The sequence below is a fragment of the Aptenodytes forsteri genome, unplaced genomic scaffold (assembly GCF_000699145.1).
Source record: "Aptenodytes forsteri isolate BGI_AS27 unplaced genomic scaffold, ASM69914v1 Scaffold2, whole genome shotgun sequence".
Classification (NCBI taxonomy): domain Eukaryota; kingdom Metazoa; phylum Chordata; class Aves; order Sphenisciformes; family Spheniscidae; genus Aptenodytes; species Aptenodytes forsteri.
Genome location: NW_008795695.1, coordinates 789938 through 811835, shown reverse-complemented (window position 1 = coordinate 811835; position 21898 = coordinate 789938). Strand labels below are relative to the sequence as shown.

Genomic DNA, 21898 nt, shown 5'->3' with positions numbered 1-21898 from the left:
GGTTGAAATAACGGTCCCGTCCCTTGTCGCCCCCTCCGCTCCCCCCCCAAGGGCACGATGAACGAGGAGCAGTTTGTGAGCATCGACCTGGACGATGACAACGTCTGCAGCATCTGCAAGCTGGGGACCGAGAAGGAAACGCTGTCGTTCTGCCACGTTTGTTTTGAGCTGAACATCGAAGGTAACGTTTTCGTACGAGTCATCTTGTGCGAACTTCATTCGTAGACAGCTTAGCTTGGAGCTGAAGGCAGGTTGAGTTTATCTGAAAGTTTTCATAAAGGCTTAGGTTTGAAAACGTGTGTATTTTGAAAGTTTTCTTGCTGGCCAAACTACTTTATTAGGTTCCTAAATAGCTCATTTCCAGTAAAGGTGGGTGCCCTAGGTGCGCTAGCGCCTGCTCCTCCAGATGTAAAGGTGTACACACACACACCTGCCTTCAAGAGCTCCTGAAATGCCCTGGTGTTAATTTCACCTTCTGGTATTAGACCTCTGGTGTTAATTCAGATCGGAAGCTTTTGTTCTGCCTTTATTCAGGGTTTTTCTTCAATAGTTAGAGGGGTCTGTGTATAAAACTTACTTAAATTGCAAGTCTTAAAGCATAATAGTTTTTTTTGGAAGCAGATGAATGTTTTACTTTCACTAGAAATAATCAGAGAGTTATTTTTGCTTTCATAAGGTGAAAATACATGTAATATGATAAAACTGGGTTCATTGTCAAAGCTTCTTAAAGTTTGCAAACTATAAAGTAGGAATTTTGTCCATCTTTTAAAAGACTAATCTTGTAAGCATCGTCTCTGGCCTCCAAAATGGTATTTTTGGAATTTCAAACCTTGTTTTGCTGAAGAATTTCCTCATCTTGTTGCTCTTCATGTATGAATCAAGAGTTGGGCATGAATGAGCAGTAGACTAGTTAACGTCCCTTTTTTAAGTCATAAGGATTTTGTGAAAGTCAAATAAGGATTTTTTTGAAAGTATAAATATTGCTGCTTGATTTTTGGGGCAACAAAGTAATTTGTTCCGGTTATATAAAGTGGTATTTGCTAATTGTACATGCATGTGACGACCTAGAGTAATCTATATTGGTATGGGGCAATTGAATATGAAGATCTTAATGCTGTTACGTGAATAGTCCCATTTCTTGATGACAACAGGGTTTGTTGTGTCTCTGATACATATGAGAGTACACTAAAGGTCTTAAGATCAAGTCTTTCGAAGGGTAATGTGCTATGAGATATGAGCACTGTACCCAGTGATCTAGTTGCTTATTCTGAACCCTAGAAGCATAAAACTGACTGGAATGTAGGGGGCTGTAAGGATATGTATTCTATACACTTTCTATTATGCATCTGACTTTTAATGCCTGTATAGATAATAAAATTTTGTTCTTGCCTTACAGAAGTCTGAAAAATGCATTAGCAAGTTGGAATCACTTTTAAATACTGACTCAGTACTGTGTTTTGATTTTTAAAAAAAAAAAGTGATGCCTTTAAGGTCTTTCTTGCTCCTAGAGGCAGTATATTTTAATCTGAACAATATTTTCATACTTCAGTAGTAATTTGCATGCTTTACGCTTTTGTTTAGAAAAGACATGCTTGTGTATTGGTACTTTTTGATAAAACTCAGCACAACTATCTAACCTAAGACAACCTGTCAGTCTGCTTGAGTTTTCTTACTGCTTTAAAATGATAGACTTATGGTTCTCAATATGGAGTTAAGATGTTTCTCTCTCTAGGCTTTAAAATGAGAAAAAAAACATATTGCCGTAATGAGAATTAAGTACTTTGATTACATTCAGAAACTAGTTTTGTTTTGGAAGTGTTGAAACAAAACAAACAGGATGCATTAAAAAAATTGCTGGATGGTTTCTATGCTCCGTTGTTTAAGATAAGCTGAGGATTTGTCAAAGTTACTTGTTATGGATACTACTTTACAAAATTTTCATGCATTTTAGATGGAACAGCTTTTTTTTCTGGAACTCTAAGTAGACTTGATAACAGTAAAGACTTAATCTGTGCAGCAGACCACTTTGCATAATCTTCTAAATTTTCGGTTAATTTTAAAAGAAGACTACTTGAACAGAATACTGATGAAAGCTCACCTGAAATTACATGAACCATTATATTCTTAATCTTTTATTTTGCATAGTAAAAGAAAAGTATTAATCTTTGGTCATTATAGCATCAAAATACCTCAATGTCTGATATTCTGTCTTCTGTGTACCACTTTGAAAAGATGTACTGTTACTGCTTTTATAGGGAGAGAAGGCTTAAGGGCGGCAGAGGTTGTGTAAGTGACTTTGTAAAGAATCATTATAAGACTTTTTAGCCGAACCATTATGTGAGCCGCCTTTTACCATATCCATGGTCGCACTCTTCCTGTATTTTCCTGTGACAAAGACTATGATTTATATACATCTAAAATAACAATCTGTTGGCAGCCCTGGGTAGGGAAAGAAATGGGTAATTCACTAACTCAGAATGTTACACTGGATGTTTTCGTACTAACCTTCTGCTTGTATTTTAATTAAGTTCAGATGCATTATAACATAGCTACTTGTTGAACGGAGTCAACTGTAAGTTGTATCAACTTTGTAGATGTGCTATCCCACACTTACAAATAAGTGTCATTCTCACTAATAGTTTGCCTTTTTATTTAACATCGTATTTAAAAATCCAAGCCATTAAAACATGTACATATATTTTTAAGTAATTCAGGAAGTGAAATAGGCTATTCTAAAAAGATACTCATGTAACAGCTAGGACAGTGCTTAAGGCTTGCTCATTTTTAGCGTTGATGTGCATGTGTAACTTCTCCCTTAGTGAAGTAGGAAATAGCTGCTGCTCAAGAACAGGCAGGCTATTAGTCACAGCTCAGCATCTTGCAGGATGGTTAAGTACTCCCACTGTTTGCAGAACCCTGTTAACTTCCATGTGTTAAGTGCTGCCTGACTTAAGGGGAATGTGTACCGCCTCTTCCATCTTTCCTGACCATCCAGTCCTCGCTGGGAGGTGGGTCAGGGTAGAAGGGAGCATTGCGGATGCATGTGCAAGGGCATATGGTGGACTTGGCAGTGTTAGGTTTACGGTTGGACTCAATCTTAAAGGTCTTTTCCAACATAAATGGTTCTGTGATTCTATGTATGAAATTCTGGAAGTAGATTTCCCAATTTCCTTTTTTAAAAGGGTGTCATATTCTAGTGCTTTAGCAAAACTCAAGAGAACAGTTTTGTTTCCCTTGTGCCAGCATCTGATTGCTTAAAGCTGTCTATGATAAATCCATGCACTTGAAACTGATCTAGCCCAAGGCTTAACCACCTGCACCCCCTCTGAAACAGACTTTCTCAAATGTACATAAACAAAACACTACAGGAATATAATTTACTTAGCTGCACTTAATTACATTATAGTTTAGTATAGGTGAATCTTTGTGTCTTCTGACATCTGTGAGTTCAACGGCTGTACAAGGTTACTTGTGTAGATGGTAACGTTGTTGATTGTCTTGATTAAGTAAGATGAGTAATTAGAAATGAGCAAATCAGAGACCATCCCCATCTGTAATGACTCAACAGACTTCTTCCTGGATCAGTGTTGTGATGTGTCTCAGCCTTTACTTTCCTGACATTGGGGTGGTTTTTTGTAGCCTTTATTATGTTTGGACAATAGCTCAATAATGATACATAATTAAAAAACAAATCAAGTTATGCTTATAGTCCTTTACAGAGAAGACTGCTATACAGAAAGCTTAATCTATGGTCTGCCTTAATTAAATAACTGCTGAGTTTCTGAATGAGGAAGTTAGTTACTGTGTCATAAAACCTTTATGTTTTTTATCAGAAATCAGGTCTCCATCATAATTGTTTTTAATACTAGATTTTTAGTCTTTTAATGAAATAAAATTATAGCTTAGCCTAAAATGTGATTATGCTTCTTACTAAGTTCAGTTAATTCGGAGAAACCACTGGTTTGAGTGCAGTTTGGAGTTCAGCTGTGGTGTCTGTCCCAGAGCTTATTGAGGAGTGATGTTGTGTATAGGTTATAGGTCTGTTTCTCTGAAGTTGACTGAAAGAGTGGTAGCAAAGGGAGGAGAAAAGGGAAAATGGGCATACAGAAGAAACAGAAAGCCAAGATGCAGGTTTAAACTTTCTCCTATTACATGTCATCAACCTTTCTTGAACAGGGAAAGAGTAACATTCTTAGGAGAGTTTAGTAGTGCTAATCTTCAGTCTAAACGGTGGCGGGGGGGAGAGGTGGTGTGTCTTGAAAGGACAGTATTTTTGTTCCTGTTGCACTTGCTCTTCAGCTCACTTAGTTTGAGGATTCATGCTCAGGGAAGCTGAGTGGACTAAGCTGCAGATAAATACTTTTATTGCAAAACGAGCTTTTGTGTCTGAAGGATCATTTTTGAGTGATTTAGCACAGCAGAATATTAATGCGATTCTTAAACTTTAAAATATGCAAAGTATTTACATATGAAATACTAAACATTTTGAGAAACGAAGCTGATTCTGTACAGTGGTTTTAAAGTTCTGGATGGGGTTTAGAATATCCTGGTGGTGTGAGTCTGCTGGAGTTTGATGTTGGCTTTTGTTTGCCTTGTGCAGGCAAAGTGAACATCAGCAGAGACTGTTGTGTACTGTTTTGTTTTTCTGAGTAGGTGTCACAGTAGTAATCTGTGGATTGAAACAGGAAATGTTTTAAATTCATATGTAACTGGATTACAGAAGCCAGACAATCATGTGTTGTGTGTTAGTTTGAGACAAATTTCTTCTCTTTTAATTTCATTCTAATACGGGAAAATTATTAACTGAACTCTGGTAGCAAATATATAATACTAACAGCAGATTTGCAGTTATAACTGGAGGGTGGGGGGAAAATACATGAACACACAAAAATATATGTGTGTATGTATAAAAGCTGTCTGTATGTGTATATATCAACAAAACAAACCCCTCTGCCTGAATATGGTGTCCCTACAATCTGCTTTGAAACTCCAGTTGTAGGGTTTCCATGTGAGAATGCGGTGCTGTGGGGAGATACCTGACTGTGCTCTAATTCTCCTATTAGGAGGCTGTAACCGTCTAGCCTGTGTTTCACAGAGCACACAGCGGCAACTAGAGTGCTAAGCAGTTGTGCTGCTTGTGGTGCTGCTTAGAGTTGTTTAGCTATCTTCACATGGAAATGCATTGTGCAGTGCAGATGTGTCCTTGTTAACGCATGCTTTGTGATCCTCTGGACAATGCCTGTGGAAATCCCAGCTTCAGGAACTTAATACTTGAATGTATTTGTTCAAACATTGGATTTGCCTCTGAAGGTTTCGAAGATGAAAGTCTAATAATGATGGTTTAGCTTTACATTATTTGTCAGATAATGTATCTATCTTAACCTGGTTTTATGCTGGTATGTCTTAATGCAGAATTATTTAAAAATTTGTGAGTTTCCTGAAATTCAAGCGTTTGTAACAGAGACAAAACCATAATAGAAGGGGAAAATCTGATTGTTTGAGCTGATTTTTATTCACTCTTTTGCTTATCTGATGCTGCTAACCACGATAACATCTTGGAGAATGCTAGCTGACAAGCAAACTGGCTTGCTTCCATTTCTGTTTAGAGTTGAACAACAGCTGAATAACGAAGGACAGTCCGTATCCCAGGTCTTGTTATATAAAAGAAGAGATAGCATAAGTACTGGGCATCTATTCCCCTGATTTATGTTAAGATAGTTACATTTCCATGGTCCTTTAAAGTGCTGATAGACTCATAGCATTTGAGGCAGTGTCAGCATCAGGTTGGTGCATCCCAGCCTCCAGGTTGAGACAAAGATGCTATAAACAAATCTGTCTTGTTGCATAACTTTTTTCCTGTTAAGGTCTATAAAATCTTGTGTAGTATCCTCATTCTTTGTTCTTTGTGTTCATCTTAACAACTAAACCACTTTTTTTTTTTAAAAGCTGTAAGCACTCAAATTTCACTTTTCTTTCTTACACCCTACAGAAGAGTATCTTACTGAAATAAAATGGGTTGTAAGATGTAGCTGAAAGGATTGGAAACTGCTGTTTTAATTTCATTCTGTTCCAAAATATTACACATCCTTATTTTTTTAATGTTAATGAAATAACCAATATGATATATTATTCTGGCAACAAAAGCTAAAAAGTTTCATCATTGCCCTTTAGGCTGGGCAAATGAGAACTTGTTTCAAGGTAGCATTTGCAGTCCAGGGGTATGACTCATTTCTGCAAACTCGAATGGACTTGTGGAACTAGCTGCAATTTCCAGTAAACCACTTGACTATGAATTCGAGTCCAAACATAGTTGGAGATACTATTCTTAATCTTCGAAGTGCCATGTAAGTACTGCTGAGTAATAGTAGAGCTGTGTGGCTAGTTCTAAAAGTACATTTTTTGAATTCTCTATGTGTAAATTTTGGAGGTTTGTACATGAAAACAAGTAAATTGAGCAGTTACGTTACTTACCTGGCATCATCCAGAATGCAGAAATATTGTCTCATGGCTTCCACCCTCTTCTAGGTCAGTTTAACTGATTTTTCTTACAAAGTGTGAGCCGCCTTTAACATGGTAGTTCTTGTAGTAAAGTTTTCATCAGAATGTATTGGCTCGTCTAATACAGTAGTAAACTCTCTTCTTAGACAGTAAAGTAGTTTATAGGGAACATTAATTTTGAAAATGTGTTTAAAGGGTCAATTGGATCTCTGTTCTGTCTTATATAGGATGTCTTTGCTGTATGCTAAAATACAAATGAGCTAACAGAAATGCAGTGGGAGATAATTTGTGTGCATACCTGGTGTATGGAATGCACTGGCTTTATCATGTGAAAGTGAGGAGAGAACTTAAATTAATGAACAAGATAATATCTAGTCTTCACCATGTGTCTGGTTTTGGAAGTTAATGAACGGCACTGGCATTTTCCTTCTAGCCAATCTAATAAATCATAAGATTTAACTCTCAAATGAAATTGCGTACATACACTTAAAAATAGCAGTTGGCTTTAAGTCTTGTCAGGCAGATGTATTGGAGATACATGTCTCTAATGATCCCATTTTTCAGTGTTGGCTGAATTGATCCCATTTTTCAGTGTTGGCCGAATTGCACAACTGAAGAATATCAGTTTTCCCCACCCCTTGTCATTTAGATGTGTAGATGACTTGCTGTCTTAGGTCACTGTGGGCTGGTTTTATTTAATGCATTTTGAACAGGTCTTGAGATCTGCTTTTCTATTATAAGAACCCCCCCTCTTTCAGCACTCTTAATAAGCAGACTAGTATGCAGCAGTGGCTTAAAATAGATGAACATGAACATTTAATGTCTTGTGAAGCATGTCCCTATCTGCTGCAGGTCTTAGCCCGGTACACTAGGTAAACCAAACTTGAGTTCGTCTGATCTTAGTGTTCCAAGTGGACACCAGCAGTTCAGGAGCTGTTTCATGAGCTGGCTAAACATCCCTGTTTCAAGAGCGGTACTGTATGTGTGCAAGATAGACAGCTGAGGGGAGCAGCAGCTGGAATATGTAGTGGAGGCCAGGGTTCTTAAAGTAGGCGGCCACAGACTGGTGCTTTTCACAAGGGTTCTTGCTTACTTATAGGATTAAAGGAAAAAGCATGGGTGCCTATCACAAATCTTTCTAGAGTTAACTATTTAGGATGAGGTGAATTGTGCCTGAGAAGTGTTTCTTCTCTGGCTGTGAAAGCAGTCTCCACAACTAGCTAAAACTAGAGGTGGACCTTTTCTAAGTGTTCTGACTTAAACAGATAATTTCACCCATGTTGCCAGTACTATGCAAATTTGTACTGTGAAGTGCATTCACTCTCCTTTGACTGTCCTTAACCACATGTACTTCATACTTTTATGGAAGCTATATGGTGGACGCTAGCATTATACTGAGAAGGCAGCTTTGCTTTTTCTTTCTCTATGGTCAGGGATAAATCTTACCCATAAGTATTTGTAAATTTTTTAAAGGGACTTTAATATGGCTTTAATTAATGAATGTTGTAGTACAAACTTATAATTGACTATTCATGTGTCTAGAAGTATTCTTGTTAATTTTAGTTCATTCCCTCTTAAATTCTGGCTTTTTTTTCCTCTTCAGCTGCTCAAGCTATGGTTACTCACCCTTGCAAAAACAATTAGTTTCCAACATTGCATTATAAATCGCTGAGAAAGGAATGCAGGCTTTCTTTAACATTATTTTCAACTGATGGAGCTGAAAGACCAAATAAGAAGGTTTTTAAAAAAAGAATAACAAACAATTGAAAAAACCCACTGTGGAGGATAAACAAGCAGGCTAATGATCACTGATATTTTATTTAATGAAAACATTTTTTGAAGGGATACGAAGTAGTCTTGGTATTCAAGAGCATTCCTTTTGAATTGAACTTGTTCATTATTATTATAATCTCCAAATAAGATAACTATTTTAGCCATCTTTGTATATAAACGTGAGCAAACATTTCAACTTAGTTCTGTATCTTTATCATGAAGAAGAGTTATACGTAGTTCTCGAAGAATCAGTTGCAAAGGCAGAAATAAAGCCTTTGTAGACTTTTTCCCTTCAAAAAAACCCCCAGAACTTTAATATGGTGGAAACAGATTTACTTTCAAGTACAAATGCTTTAAAATGGGGTGGAATCTATTGAGATGTGATTACACACCTAGTTATATGGTAAATACTCTCCCTGTTCTCTGCTACTTTGCACTTTTGAATAACTAGAAGTTACAAAAATGTGTACTGCTTTATAAATTGCCTGATTGCTAGTCATTCATTTACAAAATTATTTTGCAGGAGTGGATTACGACTCATTATGTTGATAACTGTACCAGTACAGAGGAAGAGTTTCTGCATTGCATAGCTTACAAATTGAAATATTCAAAATTATTTTTGCATAAATACTAGTCTCTTAAAAAAGCAGCCCTGTTCTTAGAAGTGCTCAACATACAAAGATACTGCCGAGTAAAGTGATACCATTCATATTTCATCTAGGACACATGAGTTACCAGAATCAGAAGCAAATAATGGATGGTAAACACTTACATTCTTTCATGATTGGTCTTGAGATTTGGCATCATCCTGTGAATTTTGTTCACTTGAGGAATGATCTCTGGTGTGAGCTTGTTTCCTAATAGCATCTGCTGTCTTAAGTTAGTTAGATATGGTCTTCTAGATGTTATTGAATTTTGGTGGATTTCTTTTCCCCGCAGATAAAACTTTCCTGCTCTGCATGGTTATGGCTTTTTGCTGCTTTTTGAGGTTCTTTTTCCTTCTCTGAAAAAATAAGTATGAAGGGTAGGACATACTTGGACATAGTCTGCAATTGTATTCTTGGAAAGTAAGACAAGGGTATGTAGGTATGTACGCATACCTACAAATGTGGAGAAAAAAAAATGTTGATGGTTGTATGATTGCTGACTCGAGGAACCAGCCAAAAAATAAAAAGGTTGAGCTGGGTATTAGCAAACAGGAACATTGAGACAGAACTGAAACCCTGTGAAAATCCCCAGAACTGACAATAGCTGTTTAGCAAAATTACTATATTACTTTTTGTAATGTATGGAAGTCTTACCTTGTTTTTATTTGTCTCTGTATAGTGTTGAATAAAGTAATGTGTCTTCTAAAACTGAATCATCTTTATATATCATTTGTTTGATCCATGCCAGTTTACCAGCTGGTAGATTTTTCTGCAGTTGTGATGAAGGGAAAAATATGACATCATCTGAGTGGAGTATTAAGTCTTACCAAAAAGAAATAGGCACCTTTTCCGCCTCATAAAGCTGATGGCATTGCTCACAACAGAAGGATTTGTGTCAAAGAAATGCACTCTTACTGGCTGTAATTCTGGTACGTCATTACTAGTTTGTGCTGGCACAGCAGCTGCTGTGAATGCTCAGCTCTTGGGATGCAGTTCCAGAAGGTTAGTGGCTGATGTTACTCACGTCCTCTGTATAGGAAAGGACTAATTGTCACCTTAGTACAAAAGAAAGATTGAGGGTTGTTTTGGGATTTTTTGTTTTTGTTTTTGCACGTGTTTGTTACAGTAGAAATCGAAACCAGTTATGTGAAAGCTGAAGCAAGTCTGTTAGCAATTCTGTACAAGCAATTCTGTACAAAACCGGTTTGGTGTTTGTTTTTTTGGGAGAAGGCTATAAATTCTGGTCATGGGGCGGAGGGGTATTATTGTGTACTGGAAGTGTTTTGTAATAACTTGCTCTATGTTCAGAAATAGTGACATTATGGCTAATGTGTGGCATATAAATAGCAAAACTTAGACTTTTGAAGTAACATTTTTTCTTCTGTAATAGTTGCTAATTTCAGACATACCCAATATTACTGAGTTCTGATAAAATAGATTTCTTGAGCAACATGCCTCTGGAGTGAGGAAGTTAACAATGTTCAGAACTTTTTCAAAAGATAAATTTGTCAGAAGGAAAGACTTGAGTAACCTTGAGCTTATGGCTTAGACGTAAAAATTAGATGGGGCTTCATAAAGTCATGCTGCACTTTTTCTTTTTTTGTATAAATGAAATTGTGTGTTGTTTATTTTGTGTGGTCTCACACCCTTGTCCTATTGGACAAGTAACATGTTGTTCTCGTGGAAATAATGAAGCAGCCTCAAAGGATTTTTTTAAGTGAGACTACAGTATTCTATCATTTGTTGTGCAGGTGTGTTTTATGATTGCCCCAGAAGTGATAGCGTGTGTATGTGAGGAAGTACAGTCTGACCTGCTTCTTCAGATGTGCCAGGCAGAGGACCTAACTGTGAGAGGCCATGCTTCTAGAACCAGATCTGGAAATATTTCCTTAAACTTGCAAGATTCAGTTTTTCTCTTTTTAATTGAAAGAGTGCAGTAGTTCTTTCCCTAGTTTTGGGGGAAGGAGGGGATGCAAGGGACAATAAGGAGAAGTAAGAACTTGGCAGGTATGTTTGATTTTTGAGTTGGGAGAAGGGTGATATCCTGAGAGCAAAACAGATGTTAGGGCCTATTAGCAGCCATGAACTAGAAACAGTTTGAGAAAAACTGCATTTGCTCCAGACTTACTAACTGTGCTTTCTGCAGTTATCTTCCCTCTTCTTCACCAAACCTTCAAGTATTTGCTGTAGACAGGATTACTCTGTCATGTGATCAGAAGACATTGGCTTCATTCATTCATCTTACGGTCAAATTGTTCACTGGGTTCCTGAGCATTATTATATAGAAAATTGTATAAAACTTGCTTTTCAGCCCATCTGATGACCTTTTCTGTAGGTAAAAGAAAGCACTGTGAGCATCAGCAGCGTAGCATGTTGAAGAATCACTTCGGTAAAGCAAATAACATTGAACAAATCAGTCTGGTTTTGTAGGGTTTGCGATGTTTTGAATATATGCCTTGTAACTTCAATTGACGGTGTTTGCTTTTCCTTGATGGCTTAAAGATTTAAGGGTTTCCATAATGCTACTTGAGTTAAGCAGACTTGCTATATTTAAACTGTACTGATAAGTCATGAAAACAAATTACTTGTCTTTCCTTGTTTTCACTAGAAATGTTTATTTTGTTTTTTTTAAAGTCTCTGTAGAGATAGGGAAAATAGCCTTGCAGGTGGGCCATAGATCATGTAGAGCTTAACAAAAGTTAGTGAATGTCTATTTGCTGAAAGAGGTTGAAAGCTATTTTGAGGTGTAGAGTGAGAATCTTGACTCTGTACCCATGAAGACAACATCTGTCTTTGTACTTTGCTCAGGAACTTCCTTCTTAAAAGGTGCCTCTGGTTAGGATGTGTTTTTTGTTTGTTCTAATGCTTAGTTCATGTACAGAAGGAGTGTCTGTTCTCATGACCTTACCTTTCTCCCCTGCTGCTAAGAACAAAATAAATTCCACCGCTGTCCTCTTTCATTTACCACTTTTTGTCATTTTGCCACATAAATTTTGTGTATGCTCTTACAAACATGACCAGAACAGTAATGCTCTTCATTTTCAACACTGCCCAAAGAGTGGAAAATCAAAAATTTATAATGGCTACTCTCAATGTTTGAACTCTCCAACTTGAAACACCAGTTACCAGCAAGTGAGATAACCAAAATTAAGTACTTGGATTTGTTTTCAGTAGTTTCATGTTAAGAATTTTATCTTTGTAGGTTAGTTTTGAGAGTAGTTTGGGATTTTGCAGAATTTAATCACTTAAAAACAGCTTATCCCTTGTTAATCATTTGGGGTGGGGGGCTTAAAAGTCTACCACAAGAATTTAAGAGGGTAAGCCAGATATAACTGAGAATTGTTGTAATGTAGCTTTCTGCTAATTGCCAGTAGTTTCATGTTAAGAATTTTATCTTTGTAGGTTAGTTTTGAGAGTAGTTTGGGATTTTGCAGAATTTAATCACTTAAAAACAGCTTATCCCTTGTTAATCATTTGGGGTGGGGGGCTTAAAAGTCTACCACAAGAATTTAAGAGGGTAAGCCAGATATAACTGAGAATTGTTGTAATGTAGCTTTCTGCTAATTGCTCATTGAAGTCTCTGTTTACAAATTCTGTTACCTGTTGCATTTCATGGTTTTTCTTTTATTTTAATCACTTTTATCTACTTCCTTCTGTGCTAAAAGGTAAAATGGCTGCAGCTTGGTTCATGTTGTGTTTCAAAGATCAAATTACATTATCAAATGTTGATTTAAATATTCTGGCTTTAGTAAGCATTGAGCACTTTCGGCCAGTGGTTCACAGGTATATTATTTGTTATTTGCAATGAGGAACTTGTTTGACAGAATTGTTTTCATTATATTGGGAACTTCTCAAGTAGTATACTGGGTGTTGAGATAAATGTTGAACTGTTCAATATTCTGGACTTGGATACTGAATCTGCTGCGTAGGTGAATCTGAAGAAAATATCCACTGAAGTTGCAGAAAGTAATTTTGTACTGGAGTACTATAACTTTCTGAAATAGTCATTTCTTATACCATCTGTGTTCACTCACCAACTGTAGATCTTCACAGATTGTGTTCCTTTTTAACATGTCAATCACTATTACTTTGAGGTTTGGGTAAGTTACCTGCTGTAGCTATATGAATAGTCTTTGAAGGAGGACAAGCAAAGAGGAGAACAAACATCCATCTTACATGAAATTAATTTTGGGACAGTTTAATGTTGGCAAATGTTGACCGTATTAGAACTTGCTTCTCTAGCTAGGCTACAGGCTTGTACCAATGCAAAATAATAAACTAAGACTGAAGTCTGAATTATGTTTGACCACTTGGATGACACAAGCTTGCACACTGCAGTATTTGTTGAGCAGATGGCTCATAACGTTATCCATAGAAGATGGGAGCATGAATGACTGCTCTCAAAATGCTCTTCAGTGTTGTTCTATAGAACTTTCTGATATGTAGTTGGGATGATTTTACTTCTACAGCTTATACACTTGTGTACAGGTGTGATACAATATGTACGCAGTTAGCAGTTTACTTCATCTGTGTTATCATCCAAGAGGAACATGCAGGTAATCTATAAGTCCTGCACTAGAGATTACTGTGTGCAAAACACTTTGTATGCTAAGGACTCAAGACTGAGTGGAATTTCAAAAAATTTGAGTGTCTCATATCCTGGTTTACTTCAGTCATTAGACTGTTAATAGGAAAGCATCAGTTAATTTTTGTTTTCTTGGTTGCTTGTGAGTAAAGATTTTGAAAAATTAGTTGAGTATACGGTAAGTGAACTCTTTTCTATTGTGTCTTTACAGGAGTACCAAAGTCAGATCTTCTACATACAAGATCTCTAAGGGGGCATAGAGACTGCTTTGAAAAATTCCACTTAATAGCAAATCAGGACTGTCCGCGATCAAAGCTCTCTAAAAGTCCATATGCAGAAGTAAAAAATATCTTGAGCAAAAAAATTAACTGGATCATCCAGTACGCACAAAACAAGGATTTAGACTCTGATCCTGAAAGCTCAAAAACATCCCAACACCAGCTTTTTAACTTCAGACAGACTGATAGAAAATTGCTCCCACAGTTTGACTCCCCAGTACCTAAATACTCTGCAAAATGGATAGATGGGAATTCTGGAGGCATCTCGAGCTGCTCACAAACTCTTTTGGAACAAAGAGAATCCACTGATTTCAGACTTGGTGTGTTACAAGAAACAGGTGCTACCTTCTGTTGCAGCAGTGTTTTCTGGTCTAATCACAACCAAGCCCAGAAAGCTGAAAAAGCTGAAGGTGGTTCACTCACCAGTGATCATAGAAGGCATCCTCAGTACAGCAGGGAAGAACGTAAGTATATGTCTATTTACACGCAACCTAGCAAGCAAGGGCATTCTTGGAAATATCTCTTGACCACTTCATGTCCCCACAGGGCATTAATTGACGGCCTGAAATGCAGCTTTTAACAGTTGGGAGTTACTGTAAAATCTGTGAAGGAAAAGCCTACACGGCTAAGCAAATAGTGTGGAGGGTATGGTTGGTGTGGGGGTTTTGTTTGGTTGTGTTTTTCATTTTCCTGTTAGTTATACCACAGTGTGATACAGGACATGCCTAATTTACGCCAAAAAAAATTACTGTTACGGTTGATTGCCGTCACTTTAACGTGTTGGTCCTGGCAGTTGCACAGTCCTGCCTGTGGAGATTACTAAGCTCCTGAAAACAACTCTCTTATTGAACTTGCGCGGTGCCTTGAGTTACATTTTACAGAGAGCTGCCCTAAGCAATAGGGGAAATTAGAGGTAAGGTAGCAGAGCAAACTTGTGAAACAACATGAAAAATTAAACGTTCTCAATAGTAGCAGACTTTCCTTGTGCATTTTACTAGATGATTTTTCTTTGTTTATTGAGCATAAGAAAATGGGAAGGCCCTTATTCCACCATGTCCTCTTAAAGGCTGTAGCGGCAGACCTGAGCAATTCTTCTGATGACTGTGGTGACACTGAAAGCAGCAGGAAATAAGTTTTCCTCTTATTTAAGAAGGTCACTAAAAGAAGTATTTAGAAAAATCTAGGATATTGTAGTGTCTCTGGAATTGGCCTACATGAAATGTGTTAGGAGTAAGTTCCTAGAGGTCTCTGCAGTTACCATCCTGCGTTTAGAACAGTGCCTGGCCCTAAACTGGAGTACATCCACTCTTACTTCTGTAGATGAGAAAAGTAATTGGAGAGGGTTTCTGAATTTCAAAAGACCTGAGAAAGGAGACAAAAAAGCTGGTAAAATATTCAGTGGAAAATTAGGTAATGAAAAAGAAGGTAATAATGGAATTCAGAATGCCAGGAGAGTGAGAAAGAGGTACTGTAAGAAGTTGGAATCGGTTTCTTTAGGCTCCCTTTTCTTAACAAAGTAACAAACCTGTCCTTGCAAAGTTCAGTCATTTCACATTCTTTACAAAAGGATTTTATTTAACTGCTGTATGATGCTTCATATTGCATTTGTAGTGAATTAGTAGTCTTAAAGCCATAAATCGAAACAGATATACTGTGTTGTTTGACCATCTGTCCTCTGGAGTCATAAATTGGGATTAAATAAATCAGGACAGCAGTTAACAGAGGAATTATGAAAGCTTGACCTGGTTTATGGGGTTATCTAACTGAAGTTAGTGACTTGGAATTTCTCTCTCTGATCTCTGATTTTTGGGACAGGGGAGCATAAAGCTCTTTTGAGCACGATAACAGACTTTTTTTTCCTTCTGTTATTACTGCATAATGTACTTTTGAGGCATTTTTGCTTTGTATTATAAGGGGGGGTTTTAATCCTTTTACAGTATTTAGCTTTAAAAGACATTGATTTGGTGACTCCATGATTATATAAATTTTGAATTTTGGAGAAAAACCTAGTCAGACTTTCTCTGCCAGAATTAGGTATCACATTATTGCAGTACCTACACTGTAACAACATAGCATTCTACTAAAAAAAAATACCGTTAATGTGACTAAATAGCTTGGTCAATATTTCTTAGTAATTTACCTCAGCCATAGATAGAATGATCTTTTATTTAAATTTGGTGTTCTGTTCCTTCTCCCTTTCCCTTCTGTATCAGAATTATGTGATACGAAACAGGCCTGTCCTGACACACACACGAAATGTGTGAACCTGCCTATCTGCTACAGTTGGTGAAATGTTGATGAAAATAATGAAAAAATGGGAAGTAACATCCTACCACTGAGTATAGAAAGCAGGGGGGGAATTCTTGAACTCCTTTTTAAAGCTGTCAATTACTATCTTAAATCCAATCAGGGTTTTCATGGAGCTTAAAAAGTGTTAAAGTATGGTAAGATAGGAGAAAGGAATCTTCTGTTCTATCGATAGCTGAAGGTAGGAGGGAGCACCACTGTACCTGGCTGTTGGAGGAGAAAGGTGGATCCCTTTCTCTCTTAAATGGCCTTATGTCTTGAGTAACAAGTAGGCTATCTTAGCTATTGCCAACTTCTTTGGTTTGGCAATAGCAAGAGAAAGATAATATTCTACAACTGCAAGATGTGAGAAGGGTTGAAAGAGAAGGCTTAGAATAATTAAATAGTCCTGTGGGCAAGTAAAAACCACCCTTTTCAGAATTTATGCTTTAAATTTACAGTATAGAAAATTCTTGCACTGAGAAATCTCTGGACAAAAGCTGCGTGATTGCAGCGCAGGTTTTTAAGTATGCAGTGAGGGCTTTGCTAAGCTGCAGCATTGTTTAAAAACAAAATTTAAAAATTAGAAGGTCTTAAAGCTTGTTTCAGTGCCCTGTTATCCTCTTGTGGTGATCAGGATTGTCACTCTTCACCATGCTGCCCAGGGCATCTCAGCAGCAGGCATGGCACCAACCTGTGCCCACCACTGCTGGGCTGAAGGACTTCTAGGAAGCAGGCCGGTGCTTCCCTGCTTGCTGTTGTTGATCAAGGGCAGCGCAGAATACTTTTACAATTCCCTTCTCTGAGGTTTAATATATATTTTTTATGAGGATGATCAATGTACACAACCTGAGATACAGAAGGGGTTTTGAATGATACAGAGGGTCTTTTAGTTATCACTAGGAACACAGCACAAGAAAGTGAGAAGTAAACCTATTTTTATATGTTGGTATTTGTATCGAACTAGGATGTTTCTTCTTGGTTTGTCACCGAGTTACTCAGTGAAACTGTATCCATTATTATATGCATAAAGCACAAAACTTGATAGCCAAAACAGGTAGCCGTGTGCTGAAAATTCTGTCCAGAAGCCGTTTCCTGTAGGCTTGCAAACATAGCAGGACTTGCCTCAGAATTGTCTACTTGCCCACAGTTAAACAGACGTACTTGCAGGGTTTACACTGTGGAAACCATGTTTTGCAGTCAGAAGAAGGTAAAGTATTTAAAGGTGTCAAGCAATTTACAAGCAATTCCGATTGTGGACACTTCTGTTTTGAGGGCTTGAGTTTCCAGCTTTTTGACATGGAAGAAGGCGCTTTCCCATGGAGTAAATCCTTGTCTATGTCAACATAAAAGAGAGAATTTTCAAACTTTCCACAAATGCCTGATAAATAATGTTGCCTCTCACTTAACTGCCACACATTTGTTGATTATTAGCATGCAAATGATGACAATTTGAGAAAATGGAAGTCTGCTTAGGGATGCTTATGTGACTTCGGTAGTAGTAATAACAGATTTTATTGTTACAGTGACTATGATGACTCCTGGAGAGTTAAAGCAACTTAATGAAAAACTGCTCAAGCAAATCCAGGGTGAGAATTTTTCAATACTCTCTGTTTCGGGTTTGTGTTGCCTTGTAATAAAGATCTTGTTTAAAAAAGAAATTGCAATGGCTTTATCAGGTAAGTTTTGAATGGAAATCTTGTATATCATGTTTCCATGTAAAACAAGAAACTTCTAGGTGCTTTTATTATGTAACCTCCTTGGGCATTGCAAACTGGCACTTCAATACAGTATTTTCTTTAAGTGTTTTGACTGGAATCAACTTCATTTTGAGTTATAAACTGATCCACCTTCGCTCAGGTCACCTAAAACTATAAACTGGTGGTCCTGTTCAGTTTACAATGCGTACACCAAGCTGTGCTGGAACCAGAAAAAGTGGTTCATGAGCCCACTTAAATGTCCGTGCCTCTGTCACAGGAATGTTCAGCACTGCTTCTGAACGTTCTGACAGTACAGGGACCAAGTGCATTAACCTAATAATGTTCTTGCAGATGTGTTTGAAGAGCTGACGCAGCAAGTCCAAGAAAAGGATTCTTTGGCCTCAGAGCTCAACGTCCGCAATATTGCTATTGAGCAGCTGCTGAAGAACTACTCCAAACTGCCGTGTCTACAGATGGGACGAGCAGGGATGAAATCAAATGTCCCCATATAAAGGGGATACAACTTCTATCCCCTTATAGAGCTAACTTTCCCTAAGAGCTTTGATAACCATTAAGTACAGCTGCACAGATATTTAGAAGCTTTTGGGGAAACTTGGGCAGCTTTCTCTTTGCATTCGTAATCCATGAGAAGTCTTATTCCACTTTGGTTTTAACTAAAAAGGCAAATATTTTAGATATTAAAATCTACTGTAAGAACGATAATTCACACTTGGGGATTTTTTTTTGCCCATAACTATGCATGAGCCTTGAAATGAATTCTGTGTTTTGCTGATAATAAAATTGTTTCTAACAAAGAATGATGTAAAGCCTGTAAACCTGCCTCCTTCATACAGAGGAAAAATAAAAATTTGAGTTTTGATCAGGTCTGATCATGTTACATCCAAGAGAGCTTTAAGGGGAGAACAGTATTAATGAAACTCATGTTTTCTTATTTATTATGAGCAATATTTTATTATTGAAATTTTATACTAAATAAAATATCACTATTTTAGGTACTTTTCCAGATCTCTTTATAAAATGTCTGAACTACTCAGTGTAATGTTTATGCCTTGTGTATAATTGTTTATCCTTTTTCAGGTCTGTATCTTCCATGATACAATTTAAAAAAAAAATCTTGTTTTTTAAAGAGATGAATTTCACATGTTAATGAAAAAAATGTGGTGGTGCATCACTTATTTTTATCAGTTTTATAACTGAAGAATTTGGTTCATGAGATGTTTAAAAAAAAAAAGGCACAGCACTTCCTTTAAATTTGAAAAAAAATCCATACTTTGGTTTTAATGTAGAAGTTGAACTGAAGAATTTGGTTCATGAGATGTTTAAAAAAAAAAAAAGGCACAGCACTTCCTTTAAATTTAAAAAAAAATCCATACTTTGGTTTTAATGCATAGAAGTTGAAGTTGTTTTATATGTGTGAAATTTTCAGTGCTGAAAAATTACTTCAAAGAAACTAAATAAATTTGTAATACTACATTATCTTGTTACGAGTTTTTTATAAAGTTGGATCGGACTATGATAAAGTGTTTTCACTTTGAAATGCAAGTAGTAATGACACATTATAAAACAGAACATCCTCTGCTTTTTTAAAACTTCTATCAGTCTACCATACTGAGAAATCTTAGTTAATCTTTGCCAAAAAGACTGTTTGTAGAGCTGCATTTGTGTAACTGAAAATTGCTGAGTTGCACTGAAGCAGTTGGGTGGGGGGAGAAACTTCCTCCCCCACACTGAAGTCTTTGTGCTTTCTGATTTTATCACTTCAAGTGAAATCAGGGAGTAATTTATATAGCTCAGCTGAAAGAATGACTAGCATGAAGAAAGGTTAAGATTTGATTTTAAAATCAAACTGAGAAGGAAGCCGAAGTTCAGACTAGGTTTATTGATGGCCCTCCCTATAGTGGTATCTGGACTACATAGGACAGGTTGATTAATTTTACTTTTTTTTTCCATAATGCCTTTCTGGAAGGGTCCTGAAAGGAGTTTGGAACAGCTCGAGAGTATGCGTGAGTGGGGACTTGAACTTCTCTGTCTCCGAGTGTTTTGTGGTTTAGGAGGGGAAGACATCAGTAGTGTCATTGCTTGTGTATGCAAGTGGGCCTATAAGTAAATGTGCACCAGCTAATCCCTAATTACAGGTGTCAGAAGATGGATTAATCTCCATGTGCAAGTCTATAAACCTTATTAATACAGTGCTAACATAACTGCAAGTGTAAGGTGAGAGGATAAATACTGTTGTTGCTCAATCTGTGAAAGTGACCACCATACAGTCTGAGTGAGAATTCCCCAGGTGTCTGGTCAGACCGATAAGGGTCTCAATTTCACTTCACCGCGTAGTGAGGAGAATTAAGTTGTACTTCCACTTTTGCTGCTTGCTTTTGTGGGAACTAAAAGCAGGGCATCTACAATTTAAGTCCTTCCTACTACATTTCTGTATTTTTATTTTTGTTACATCAGGTTTTTGATCCAAACAAGGTTGGGGGGGCTTATTTTGGTTTTAAGATGGATTATAATTAGGAAGGACAATTTCTGGGGCACATGAGCTGTGGAAGCACAGATTCTTTTTTATCATTTGCCCTCAGTAAAACAATAAACTCAAACTTTGGTTTAAAATAATGTGCTATGAGAAAATGCTCATACCATCACGTGCATGGCATTTCTTTCCTTGTTGCTTTCCTGACTTTCACTGGGAAACCTGTCTGGTGTAAATCTTGCATTAAATCTGAGTTGTTTCTGTATATGACATGCTGATCCTTCACATATGAGATGCGTCTATTTTGAGTGAGTAGTGAGCAAGCTTTATACAAGATGGGAGGGGGGAAGACTTGCATTTGCAAAAGTGATATTTGAGGCTATGAACACCTATCAAATAAAATTCAATTTAAGACTTAACAGTTTTCATTTGCGTTATAAGCTATTGCTTATTTAAAATGGTAACAAGAACTGGCCAGAAAGTGGCATACTTAAACAGCAGGACCTTAATGAAATGCTCTCTGAAAACATAGGCAGCGTTGCTACAGAGATTTTTTTTTTTTGGCGATTGCTAGTGGGTAAAGGGCAGAAACTGAACTCTGTTTTTTAACAGAGGAATATATTACCAACAAAAATATTCATCTAAAATTAATCTTAAAACCTTTTGTTACTTTATTTGTATTTCAGTGCCTGGAGACCCCCACAGTGAGAACACAGCTGGATCTAAGGCTTGATTAGACAGTAATTAAATTCATAAGGAGGCATCTTGCTTGATCAAAATGAGATCTGTATGAGTATAAAAGAGCGTACCACAAAGTTAGAGCCACTTAAGAGCTTAATCTGTTATTTTCATGCAGTTCCTTTCTTTTTTAGGAGCAACGTGGTAACTGCGTTATAAAAATGTTGTTCTCCCTTTTTCCTAACTTGAGATCTCACGTTGGGCAGGGGTGTTCTGTTGGCATCCCCGAAGGATAATGCATGCTCTGGTTTCCAGGCCGACAAGCCATTTCCAGAAAGTGGGTAGGGGGCTCGGGGCTGCTTTTTAATTAATCAAACCCTAGGAACAGAATTGACGCTTTCTGTTTGGTTTTGTTAGAAATATTTCTGCCACATAACACTTTCTAGATAATGCAACTGTTTATGTCAAAATTGGAAATGCTAATTACATGTAGCAAATATGTAATAGATTGCACAGGCAGTTAAGTTTGTCCTGCAATTACAAATTTAGACTGACTTATACGTGTTTGAATACTGAGACTTAATTTTGAGGGAAATGTAGTAAAGCAATCTGTTAATTTCTTTTTCAGATTAACAGATTGCTTACTTTATTAATTTTTCCCCAGGATTTTTGGTTCTAAGAATGAATAAAACGTTGTTGCTGGGTTTTACTGGGTATAAAACTACTGATGTATAACTGAAACAACATTAAGGAAACTGTGTCTCCAGTAATAGCATTGAAGCTATTGGAGTCGGTTGGATCGTATGTTAAGAAAACTTTCACGCAATAGCTGTGGTTCTAAAAAGTCTCAAAATCATTATGCTTCTGGCTAAAGAAAGTATTTAAATTCATAAAAAATGCCAGTATATCTATTGGTTTTCAAGAAGTCTTTTTTTTTATTGTGTGAAGCAGCTGTCTATGTA

The 21898-nt window shown here is 37.0% G+C and overlaps 1 protein-coding gene across 1 annotated transcript; it reads left to right on the top strand.

Moving 5' to 3' along the window:
• The first annotated feature begins 53 nt into the window (after nt 1–53).
• Nucleotides 54–19071, top strand: CUNH21orf91 (chromosome unknown C21orf91 homolog). Its single transcript, XM_009282919.1, has 4 exons — nt 54–181; nt 13715–14245; nt 17594–17656; nt 18119–19071. Exons 1-4 carry the CDS (start codon nt 58–60, stop codon nt 18277–18279), a joined length of 879 nt encoding a protein of 292 aa, XP_009281194.1. The 5' UTR covers nt 54–57; the 3' UTR covers nt 18280–19071.
• The last annotated feature ends 2827 nt before the right edge of the window (nt 19072–21898 follow it).